General features: G+C 40.8%; 1 protein-coding gene across 1 annotated transcript in view; it reads left to right on the plus strand.

Moving 5' to 3' along the window:
- Positions 1 to 12,631, plus strand: part of CRB1 (crumbs cell polarity complex component 1) — a 213,682-nt gene that overhangs the window by 58,828 nt on the left and 142,223 nt on the right. Inside the window, 1 exon segment of the mRNA NM_001192482.2 lies at positions 3,159 to 3,740. Within this exon segment, the coding sequence (NP_001179411.2) occupies positions 3,159 to 3,740 (582 nt within the window).

Consider the following 12,631-nt stretch of genomic DNA (forward strand, 5'->3'; position numbering starts at 1 on the left):
GTTAAGTAGGAAACTCTACCCAGAAGGATCCTAACTTCTAAAATAATGCAGGAAAAAGAAATGAACTTTGGAATCAGACAAATCAGAGGTTCAAATCCCCCTTCTCTATGACCCTGTAAAAATAGCTCATTCCCTATAAAACTCAGTTTTCCATCTGTAAAATGCTTTGCACAAATGCTGTTAGAAGTTTACTTTTAAAATTGCACCGTAAGGGCCTAAGATATAAATGCTAATTTCCTTTTGCTATGTGTTTTTCTATACAAATGCTTCAATTAATGGCTTAAATGAAAATACTTCATTTTTAAACTTTTTTTTTGATGTGGACCATTTTTAAAGTCTTTATTGAATTTGTTACAATATTGCTTCTGTTTTTCTTTTTTTTTTTTTTAATGTTTTTTGGTTGTGAAGCATGTGGGATCTCAGCTCCCTGACCAGGGATTGAACCCACACCCTCTGCATTAGAAGGCTGTTTTAACTGCTGGACTACCAGGGAAGTTCCAAGATACTTGATTTTTTTGTGCTCCAATTAAACTTTATTTATAAGATAGATGGCAGGTCAGATTTGACTCACAGGCTACAATTTGCTAATGCTTGCCCTAGAGTTTACAATATACATCTTTGACTTATCACAGTATGCCTGTAAATAATACTGTACCTCTTCCAAGTATCTCTTAGGAACTATGCTACAGTTCACTTTCACTTTTTTCCTCTCTTACTTTCCACTGTTATTCCAAGATACTTGATTTCTGAAGGAAGGGGAAAACCATCATTATTACCACTAACAAAATGCAACAAAACAAAGCAAGATTGAAAACGTAATTTCATCATATGCCTAGGACGGTGTGAGTTCAGAGAGCAGAGTTGCAATATTTATTTCTCCTTTTTTTTTAGTTTGGACACAGGAACTCTAAGTACTATACATGTTAGAACTTTTGAATATCTCTTCATTTTCCTCCCTATCCTCTGCCCTCTGCCCCCTTCTCAGACCTCTGCCTTACCATACTTTCATGCTTTTCATACGATTGGCAGAGCAATGCCCATACCTCTCATGCTTTTTCTTTTTTTCTTCTGAAAATAATGCCATTCCTTCACTTGCATTCATTTAAAAAGACATCTCAGATATATGTATACTTATGGCAACCCACTCCAGTATTCTTGCCTGGAGAATCCCACGGACAGAGGAATCTGGCAGGCTATAGTCCATGGGGTCTCAAGAGTCGGACACGACTTAGTGACTAAACCACCACCACCACCATGGTTGATTCACATTATTGTACAGCAAAAGCCAACACAGCATTGCAAACCAATTGTCATCCAATTATTAATAAATTAAAAGACATCTCCAGTACCTTTTCTCCAGTGAGGCTTTCCTGGCAGGCTTGCCCTGGACCCTGTGATCACACAGCACCCTTCCTCCCATGTTCTGTTGTGACATCTCTCTGCTCTATTCCAGTAGGTATGCACTGAGCAGATACTGTATGACAGGTAATGTTACAAACCCAGAAAACACCAGAGACAAGGTCTTCCCCTTTCCTTAGTGGAGCTAGAACTGCAGTGAGGAAAACAGAAAACAAACATGTGCACAGAGAAATAAGCACACTTCACATATATATGAGAAAGTAAAACATGATAAAGGTTTACAAAAGGGGTTCAGAGAAAGCTTTTCTCAGAAAGTGACATTGTGGCTAAGACATGAACAGCTAGAAGCCAGTCATACATTTGACGATGTGATTGGAAAGCCAGTGCTTGAAAAAAAACAACTATGGGAAAAGGATGATTGGTTGAGTTTTTCCACAGGGACTAGAAAAGGTCTGCTCTCAGATCAACCCTCCTGATAACACATAAGCATATGTTAACCTTCTGTGCACAGGCACTGGAGGGGAACTTTCAGCTGCCAGAAAGGCTCCAAGCAAGAGAACTGTGAAAACCCTCACTCCTGTGTGATGAACCAGTCAATCGCTAGCTTTCCATCTTCCCATCACACTCTTGGTGACCAGACCACATTAAAGAGAACCAATTCTCCTTTTGCAGGAAGAGATTTACCACTTTTACATATTTCTCAAAGTTTTCATGCTACTTTCTTCTGACAGTAGTTGATTTATGTCTCCTAAGAGCAGACTATTCATTTCATAATTTTTAAAATTATAAGCCTAGACCATTACCCACTGTTATATTAGGGATATTGTGAGACTGGAAGTAAAAATAAGAGAATGGTGTACTAGATAAATCCATACACAAAGGATAGTGTTTTGGATCTGATGTGGTTGAGTTGCCAAATCAAACAGCTTCTCAATATACATAATTAAGAAGATAACAATGCTGTGATCATAATATGTGTAGATTCAGGGGAAAATTATACACATGTAGATATCCAGTGAACTTGGGAAAAAAATCACGGAAGTATTGCTTTCTTGCTGGTCATCATTCCAATGAGAATTTCAAAAATGTTTCCCTAGAACAGAGAAGCTTTCAGAAATTTGGAAGTCCATACACTTTACATCTGCTTCCTTTCGGTGGGACTTAGCCTGTCATCTGTACGATGCACATAATATTTGTTGCTGGGACGATTATGAATAATATATGGAAACACCTGACGTGCTTGGTACACAGAGTAAACCTTCAGCAAATAGTTGGTGTTTAATTTTATATTTTCATTCTTCTATGCTTTTCTTTTTAGACCGCACATGATGATTGTAATAAAGCAGTCATAAGCCAAAGTATTGTGTTCATTCAAATATTAGTTTCAGTTAGACAGTATATTCAGAGACAATTTTGTATCTCATCTCCCAGGATACACCCAAATTCCTCCATGAGAGAATGTGAATTTCAAAATTTAGGGATTATGGGGCAATTTAACAATCCACCCCATCCCTCAACAGCACTTCTACCTGAGAAAAGGAAAATGCAAGAGAAGCAAAGAATCTGAAGCCAGTCATTTTTGTTTCTTACTAGCAGCTATATGAAAAAAAATGACAAATCATCATTATGACAGAGCTCGTTATTAGACATAATTTAACAAATTCATCGCTAGAATGCAGTCAAGTTTGCATTCTCTTAATGAGTTCATTTGAGGTGCATAAAGAGTGGAAGTAAGGATGTTCTTTAATTTTATCATCCACCATTTGTTTGCATGCTTCATCTGATGTTTTTCCTTGCAGGTTCCTTTTGCAATAAAAATGACACCAAGTGCCTCTCCGATTCTTGCCAAAAGAATTCTACGTGCAAGGATTTCTCAAAAGACAAGAGTTGCCGTTGTTCAGACACAGCCGTTCACGGGGACAAAGACTGTGGGGAGGAGGAGGACCCCTGCCTCTCCAGCCCCTGTCCTGGACACGCCACGTGCGCCCGCGTCCCGGGGGAGAGGCGCTCTCGGTGCAGATGTCCTCCCGGGCACAGCGGGGCCGGCTGCGACACCGCCGCTGGCCCCTGCGGGCCCCGCTCCTGCCTGCACGGGGGCGTCTGCCACCAGGACCCCGGGCCCCCTGTGTGCGTCTGCCCCGCTGGCTATGCGGGAAGGTTCTGCGAGCTGGACCTCGACGAGTGCGCGTCCAGCCCCTGCCTGCACGGCGCCATGTGCCAGGACAGAGGCGACGGCTACTCCTGCTTCTGTGTCCCGGGCTATCAAGGCCGGCACTGCGACGTGGAAGTGGACGAGTGTGTGTCGGAGCCCTGCCGGAACGCGGCCACGTGCCTCAACGAGATCGGACGGTACACCTGCCTCTGCCCGCGCGGGTTCTCTGGTAAGTGGGGGTCCAGTCCGGGGCGGGGAACCTAGCCCTCTGCTTAATGTGATGGAAGCAGAAGAGACCTTGAATGGCCCATCCAACTGCTTCTGAACATGGCCTTGACAGGAGCTCATCAGCAGATAGGGGGCCTCCTAAGCTACTCAAAATCCACCCAGCTTGAGCGTTTGTCGCTGTTGTTATTGTAGATGCAGTCTAGACTTAAAGGGCGTCTGGGACCTGGGCTTCGGGGTCAAGGCAGTCCAGTCTCCCCATCAGAGCAGACGCCCTTCCTCCCAGGGGCGTGGGGCGGCCTGGTGGGGGCTGGCCACGGATGGACACAGGGTGTCGGAGTGTGATAAACACACCAAGGACAGCAAGGCTGACGGAGAATGGCCTTTGAGATAAGTCATGATTTTATTATTTTAAAAAGCCACTTCTTGCTGAATCTCATGGAAACAGCAAATAATAAACCCATATATCTATTCACAAAGTTTCTGCTGATGTTGATTTAGTAACAGTAACAAGTAGCTCATTCATTATAAGGCTCCTGCCTGCTCAGTCACTCAATCCTGTCCAACTCTTTGTGACCCTGTGGACTGTAGCCCACCAGGTTCCTCTGTCCGTGGGATTCTCCAGGCAAGAATACTGGAGTGGGTTGCCATTTCCTTCTCCAGGAGATCTTCCCCACCCAGGGATTGAACCCAGGTCTCCTGCATTGCAGGCTGATTCTTTTTCATCTGAGCCGCCAGGGAAACACAGGAATACTGCAGTCCCCTTCTGCAGGGGGTCTTCCCCACCTGGGGATGCACCCGGGTCTCCACATTGCAGGTGGCTTCTTCACCATCGGAGCCACCAAGTAACTATGATTAGTTATTACTTCCATAGTAGTTTGCGTCTCTATTAAAGAACTCCCTATATTCTGTCCTCTTCTTCAGATTATCTGTGTTTTTGTCTCCTCCCACTAAAGTGTTAGTTCTGAAAGAACAGAAGTCATGTTTTCTGTTTATTCTTCAATTCATCAATACTTTGGGAGTATTTATTATACTAAGTTAGTGAATTAAAAAGAGGAGTACTCAGCACAGTGAATCATGGTGAAATAATAAACTGTTAGTGAATTGTTCTAATTAATTCTTCCTTGTTTCTGGGTACTCTTCCTAGTAACAAAACTGGTGTAAATAGATATTAAACTAGATTTTACTTTCTCTATTACTTTATGCATACTTTACGATGGTAGAACACGTGTCCCATGGAAAATTATTTTGTTCAGTATCTTTAAATTATCTAATATGCTAAAAATTACAGGCATACTAAAGTAGCTCATAAAACAGTACTACCTCATGAAAAACCCTTTGTTCATATTCCATATTATCATGTCCATTCTTTTGAGTTACAGCAATTGAATTTCAATTATTAAAATTTTTAATTTTTTATTGAGGTAACTGACTTATAACACTACATGTTTCAGGCACACAGCATTATATTTCCACTTTTGTATACACTACAGTGTGCTCACCATCAAAATCAATTCTATTAGTGTTTGAATAAAAATGTGAAGTAAATTTTTGTAGGACTGCTTTTGGGATTGCATCCGTTTATAAAGTCACATTGGAAAACCACTATAGCTTATTAAGATACTATCTCCTGTTTCCTGCTCCTAGTACAATATCATGAATGGTGACTGAAAGGAACAGACATAAAGGCAAATGTTTCAGCCATATAAATTAGTTTTCTACAACAGCCTTATAATTGCAAAAACATAGCTTGAAAAATTATGTTTTACAGTGTATGTGTTTTGTTTTTTTTTTTACTTTTACATTTTAATTGAATTGTAAGGTTTCCTTTAAGTGGTCTAAATTTGGCATAAAAGATGTCAAGGATGTATCCCAAATGTGAAATGCCTCTTGTGGTCTTTCCTCTGTGCACCTCTGTGTCCTCGTCCCTCTTCTTACGGGGACACCAGTCTGACTGGAGTAGGGGCCACCTTAACAGCCTCACCTTAGTGACATGCTCTTAGTTCAAGTGTTTGCAGTGGATCATTCTGAAATTGACATCTTCCTTAGAATTAGCCCGGTTGACTAATAAACTTTTTTCATGTTAAAAATGCCTGCAGTATGAGATAAATAGAGCAATGAGAGGGCAGGGGGAATGCCAGTTGGATGCATGATGAAGCGAAGCAGTATAGGAAAATATCTTGGTTCCTCAAGTGAAATAGATCTTTGATATAAAAATAATCTTTGGGGAAATAAGAAAAAGCACTGTAATAAATGTATTTATTGATTGTAAGATGCATCTCATTTCACAAACAAAAATGTATGAAAATTTATTTTTTTATTCAAGAAAATGTCTTAGTATGTGGAGATTAGTTAATACATGGAGACTAGTTAGTACATGGAGACTAGTTAGAAAGCATTGCAATACCAGGTGTAAGACATTAGGACCAGTCTGGATGAGGGACTAAACGCAGGTAAGGGAAGAACAGGTGTTCACATCATTAGGAAGAAGACTTGCTGATATTATCACAGCCAGAATATTTTCAAACTTATTTTACCCACAAAAAACTTGAAATCTCTAATATGAAAATGAGAATGCATTAAATATTCAATTGCCATTTCCAGCTTAATGAATTTGTAATCTGTTTCAGTGGTTCTCAAATCTTAGCATGTAACAGACTCACCTGGAGAGTTTAATAAAATACAGCTTCCAGCTCAATAGATCCGAGGTGAGGTCTAAGAGCATGCATTTATAACAAGCCCCTACGTGGTGCTGCTGCTGCTGGTTTGGGGACCACACTTTGAGAGAACACTGATGTAAACAGTTAAATGGGTTGTCACATGACATCTTTGATTCTTATTTTGCAAAGCCTGTAAGACAAGGATCAACCCAAAGTAGTTATACATGCATTTGTATATATTTATATTTTATTTTTTATATAGGGCTTCCCTAGTGACTCAGACAGTAAAGAATTGGCCTGCAATGTGTGAGACCCGGGTTTGATCCCTGAGTTGGGGAGATCCCCTGGAGAAGGAAATGGCTACCCACTCCAGTATTCTTGCCTGCAGAATCCCATGGACTGAGGAGCCTGGCGGGCTATAGTCCATGATGTTGCAAAGAGTTGGACACAGCTAACACACACACACTTATATATTTATTTTTATATGTACTGCATATGTATATGCATGTATATAGTAATTTTTTTTTACTAGAAAAAGTTCCAGATAAATGATATGGGTAAAAATAAAAATTTGAGTTCATTCAATCATTAGTGAGTGACTTTGGAGTTTTTTTTAATTTGTGTCCAAGTATAATTTACACTATTATGTTAGTTTCAGGTGTATAGCAAAGTGACCCGTCTTTTGGATGATCATTTTCAGATTCTTTTCCATTCATTATAGGTGATTAGAAGATAGTGAATATAGTTCCCTGTTGTATATAGTAGGTCTCGGTTGTTTTTCTCTTTTATATGTAGTTTTGAGCATCTGTTGATCCCAAACTTGTTGCAGAGTTTTGAGCAGAGGACTGAAAATGTTCGACTTGCATTTTAACAAAATCGCTCTGCTCCTTGTGCTGAGGATACACTGAAGGGAGAGGTTAGGGTAGGATTAGAGTGCCAGTGAAGGGTGATATAATAATCCAAGCAAGTGGACTATTATTTAAGAGGAAAGAGTGAAAGAGAAGTATCACATTTTAACACCACCACCTTGTTTCCTTTAAATTTTAGGACAGAAATGAACACTGAAGGGTCATGAATGATGCAAACAAGAGAGAGCACGCGTTCCCTGGCCTGCTCTCTTCTGCCCTCTGGTGGGAAATCCAGATTATTCGGCACGGGTCTGCCCTTCACAATAGTTGTAGCCACAGGGAAGGCCCCCTTAGAGGCTGGCGGATAAACCATGTTATCATGCAGCTTCTTTCTGCACACCTGAAACTTACTCTACTTCTCCACATCACATGATATAGATGCTACTTACTTAAAATCTATAAGACTCTAAGACCTTCTCTCTCTCTCTTTTTTTTTTTTGATAATTCTTCATGTTCTTCTCTAAGCTTTTTCCAATAGTCCTCAAAAGGTAGCCAGCTCTGACACTGCCATTACAGTGGCATTTATCAAAGGCATAATTTGAATTTCAGTCAATGTGGAGATTCTCACCTAGGCTTGATGTTCCATCTGTTCTTAATGTATTTTTGTTCAGGTAAATCACTTTGAAGCTATGGTGAATCAAATGTGTGATTGAATGGTCATGAAAATAATTTGGGGAACATAAAAGTATTATGTAAAATATGATCTTATTTCATGGAAAATATTTTTATTACCATTACTATTGAAAGTTTTTTGTTGAAAGTGTAATCCTATTTGCAAAATTAAGACCTGAAACTTAATGAACTTATATCCATTACCAGGAATAATTTTCATAGATAGTCCATATTTATATAAATATATGAGGCACCAGTTTAAAGAACACTTAAGTATTGATTCTGGAGTACCTACCTAGATACCTCAAATTTTACTCACCATATAATACACCCATAAGAATTATCTTTCAAATTCCAAAGGCAAATAATGTGTAACAGCCTAAAGAGAAATTCTGAATTTCACAGCCTATATCTTTATTTTATCAAAGGAAAATGGTAGTTTTCCTATACGCTCTTAATTGTGAAATTGACGAATTTTTGGTGGGGTCATGCAAAGGCAGTTAAATACTGCTCAGGGCTTTGCTCAGGAACAGAACCATTTGAAATAGTTTTCATGAGAAATGCAGTTTCTTGCTGTTGACAAATGTTTGTTGAATGAGAGCACAAAGTAACAAATGCTATTTGCTCAGAAAATATTCATCACAGTTTTGCAAGCACTGGACACTGTGCCAGACCATGGAGACCTAAAGATGGCTAAGACAGAATTTATCCCTGACAAAATGCTCACAGCCTATTCAGGGAGAAAGCGTGTGAACAAAAATTACAGTCTCTCTCTGAACAGAGTACTGGGGAAGCAGGAAGAAAGATGCCACTCAGAGTCAGGGAACACTCTGGAGAAGAAGTGGTCCGTGAGCAGAGCAGGGTGCACCAGCTCCAGGATGTGGAGCTGAGACTCTTGTACTCTGGCTGCATTTATTATTGTTTTTGTGTGAGTCACAGCGAGCTGAGAACAAGGGGGAGGGCTGCGGCGGCGTTTTGGAAAGAGGTGGTGTCTCTCCTGTCCTGTTTGCTGCTGGTTGGCCTGTGGTCCAGCTGGCAGTGTGGACGGCGTGCTCCGTCCTGAACGCCTGCCCTCTCTGGCTCTCCTCTCAGTGCCTTGCAGCTGTGCACAGGTGCACGGGTCTGAGAGAGGAGGGTGCGGCCATACGGGTGCCAGTGTGCAACGTGGGGAACGGGACACAGGATTCCAGGCCGGGCTTGGACCTTCTCCAGCAGCGTGATGACGGTAAACAATGAGAGTCCTGAGTTTCCATTTCCTCACTTTAACAAATAAGCATCATGTTAACACCTAATGTCAGGGTCTTGGTGAGAATGAAATGATTTAGGGACAGTATTTCCATAAAATATTTAAGGCTGTGTGTGTGCTGGCTTCACTATTTTAACATCTTCAGTATTGCTGCTGCTACCAAAGCTGTTTACACAACCCTGACCAATGCCTTTTGCATTATATTTGAACTGCTTTCATTTTGAATAGATTAGAATCCTACTCAGGAATTGGTTAACTGAGGCGGTAGGCCCAAGACTCTATGAGTTTAAACTGGAATACTATGATGTGTCTAGGCAAGAATTTAATTTCTGAAACTGCTATATCATAAAATAAAGGAATTAAGGATTTGTTAATATTATTTCAATACTCAGGAATAACAATTATCAAGAAAGATAATTGTTACAATTACAAGATTATCATTACAGAAGGCTGAAATGTATAATGTTGGCATCACTGATTACCCATAAAGCCTTTGACTGTGTGGGTCACAAAAAATTCTGGAAAATTCTTGAAGAGGTGGGAATACCAGACCAGCTTACCTGTCTCCTGAGAAACCTGTATGCAGGTCAGGAAGCAACAGTTAGAACCGAACATGGAACAATGGACTGGTTCAAAAGTGGGAAAGGAGTACATCAAGTTTGTATATTCTCACCTGCTTATTTAACTTCTATGCAGAGTACATCATGCAAAATGCTGGGCTGGATGAAGCACAAGCTGGAATCAAGATTGCCAGGAGAAATATCAGTAACCTCAGATATGCAGATGACACCACCCTAACGGTGGAAAGTGAGGAACTAAAGAGTCTCTTGATGAAAATGAAAGAGTGAAAAAGCTGGCTTGAAACACAACATTCAAAAAGCTAAGATCATGGCAGATCATGGCATCCGGTCCCATCACTTCATGGCAAATAGATGGGGAAACAATGGAAACAGTGGTAGACTTTATTTTCTTGGACTCCAAAACCACTGTGGACAGTAACTGCAGCCATGAAATTAAAAGATGCTTGCTCCTTGGAAGAAAAGCTGTGACAAGCCTAGGCAGCATATTAAAAAGCAGAGACACCACTTTATTGTTTTTCTGGTAGTTATTTGTATGGATGTGAAAGTTGGATCATTAAGAAAGCTGAGTGCCAAAGAATTGATGCTTTTGAACTGTGGTGCTGGAGAAGACTCTTGAGAGTCCCTTGGACTACAAGGAGATCCAACCAGTCAATCCTAAAGGAAATCAGCCCTGAATATTCATTAGAAGGACTGATGCTAAAGCTGAAGCTCCAATACTTTGGCCACCTGATTCAAAGAGCCAACTCAGTGGAAAAGACTCTGATGCCAGGAAAGATTGAGGGCAGGAGGAGAAGGGGGTGACTGGATGAGATGGTTGGATGGTGTCATGGACTCAATAGACAAACTCCAGGAGATACGGAAGGACAGGGAAGCCTGGCATGCTGCAGTCCATGGGGTCACAAAGAGTCGGACATGACTTAACAACTGACAACAGCAACAGATAATAATACATAATAATAATATGTAATAAGTAAATATGATTAAAATAATAAAAGAATACATCTATTTTCATGTTTTATCAGGGTTAAATTCATTACTGATAATGACTTTGGTTTCATATAAGATAAGAATGAAAACCTCTGCAACTAAAATAATACACAACACCAAGGCACTGCTTATTGTCCGTGGTGGCTTCTAGAAGTTAAAAATGTGAGGTGGCACAGAGCAGTCTCCAAACTGATGAAACTCAATTGTCTTTCAGAGACGAGTCTTAAGCTTGTAAAGTCTACATTAAGCAAATGCTTTTTTAGAAAGTGTGTTAATACATTTTGGTATCCTTAGAAAAGGTGTGTCTAAATGCACAAGCCAGAAATCTTATTGGATAAAAATTCAAAATGCTCCCATTGAAAATAAAAGTCCCAATTCTAATTTCTCACGTTTGTGTGTGTTAAGTTGCTTCAGTTGTGTCTGACTCTTTGCCATCCTATGCACTGTAGCCCACCAGGCTCCTCTGTCCAAGGGATTCTCCAGGCAATAATACTGGAGTGGGTCACCATGCCCTCCTCCGGGGGATCTTCCTGACCCAAGGATTGAACGTGTATCTCTTTATGTCTCCTGCACTGGCAGGTGGGCTCTTTACCACTAGCGCCACCTGGGAAGCCCTTAATCTCTCATAATATCTTGTTAACTGTTATTATGGTAGCTTGACACTTTGAATCAGAGCAGGAAGTCACACAGACTTTTCATTGCTTCAGGAGGTTAAAAGATTATAAGTGACACGTAGAAACCCAGGCCTCTATCGTAAACCCATTGTTGTAATGGAAACGTGTGCTCTGTGCCTCTGCGCCGATACTGGCTGCAGATACACTCTGATGGCTGTTGTAACTGATGTACTGTACATCACTCCTTCAGGAGTGTATGCCAGGAATGGCATACATGATTCTTACTCAAGAGCAAATTGTGCACAGAGCCCTGTTAGTTATTGAGTATACTGGGTGAGCAGCGGGTTTTACAAGGAAGGAGAACAGCTGTGTGCAGTCGAGAGGTGTGAGAGATGGTGGGTTGCGAGACCATCCTTGCAGGTGGCTCCAACAGTGTCCATATCTTTTATCTTTTAGATATCCATATCTTTTAGAAGCTTCTGTAGCATTCCAAGACAACATGCTTTTTCCTGGAAACAAGGAAGAAACTATTTTTAAAAATTAACATGGACAATGGTAAAAGCAGATCTGTCTTTTATAAAGATCACTCCTAGAAAAGAAATGTAGAGAGAGATTTGGAAGAGAGAAGCCAGCAGTCAGACAGGATGAGAGATGGTGAACAGGGTCTGGGCAAGTTTACAGCGATGCGGATGGCACCTTACATCCATTTCTAGGGGAGGAATTACGGGATTTGACGGCTAATTAGGGCATGGGAAATAGCGAGGAAGATCGTGGTAATTCCTGGAAAACTGGCTTGAGTGACCTGGATGATAACCCCATTCTCCGGCAGGGGTGGAAGAGAGGGTGGATGGAGGAGAGAGAGTTGATATTTGGAATTGCTGAATGATGCCTGTGAGATAGTTGGTGAGACATCCTGGAGATGGTTGGATTCAGAAGGGCAATCTGGCTCAAGTTACAGGTCAAAATCGAAGAGTTTCTGAGAAAATGTTAAAGGGAAAAACTGCTTCCTGGTTTCCCTGAGAATGGTCACGTGCCCCCATAGTCTTTTCTCAAATGCAAATAAGTAAAACATTTTTTATTTTTTTCCAATGCACCTTTAATTTGTTGGCCTTTGCTAGAACTTGGCATTTTTTGGGTGGAAGCACTTTCCACACAGCCCTTATTAAAGGGTTCCTTCCTCTCTCCTTGAGTCTCGGGGCCAAGAGGGAAGTTGACTTTCTCAGCCCACTGCTCCTGGAAGACCATCATTTAGTTCATGACTCTCTTGTCTTCCTCGTAAGCTGTTCC

This window comes from Bos taurus, chromosome 16 (genome assembly GCF_002263795.3).
Source record: "Bos taurus isolate L1 Dominette 01449 registration number 42190680 breed Hereford chromosome 16, ARS-UCD2.0, whole genome shotgun sequence".
Classification (NCBI taxonomy): domain Eukaryota; kingdom Metazoa; phylum Chordata; class Mammalia; order Artiodactyla; family Bovidae; genus Bos; species Bos taurus.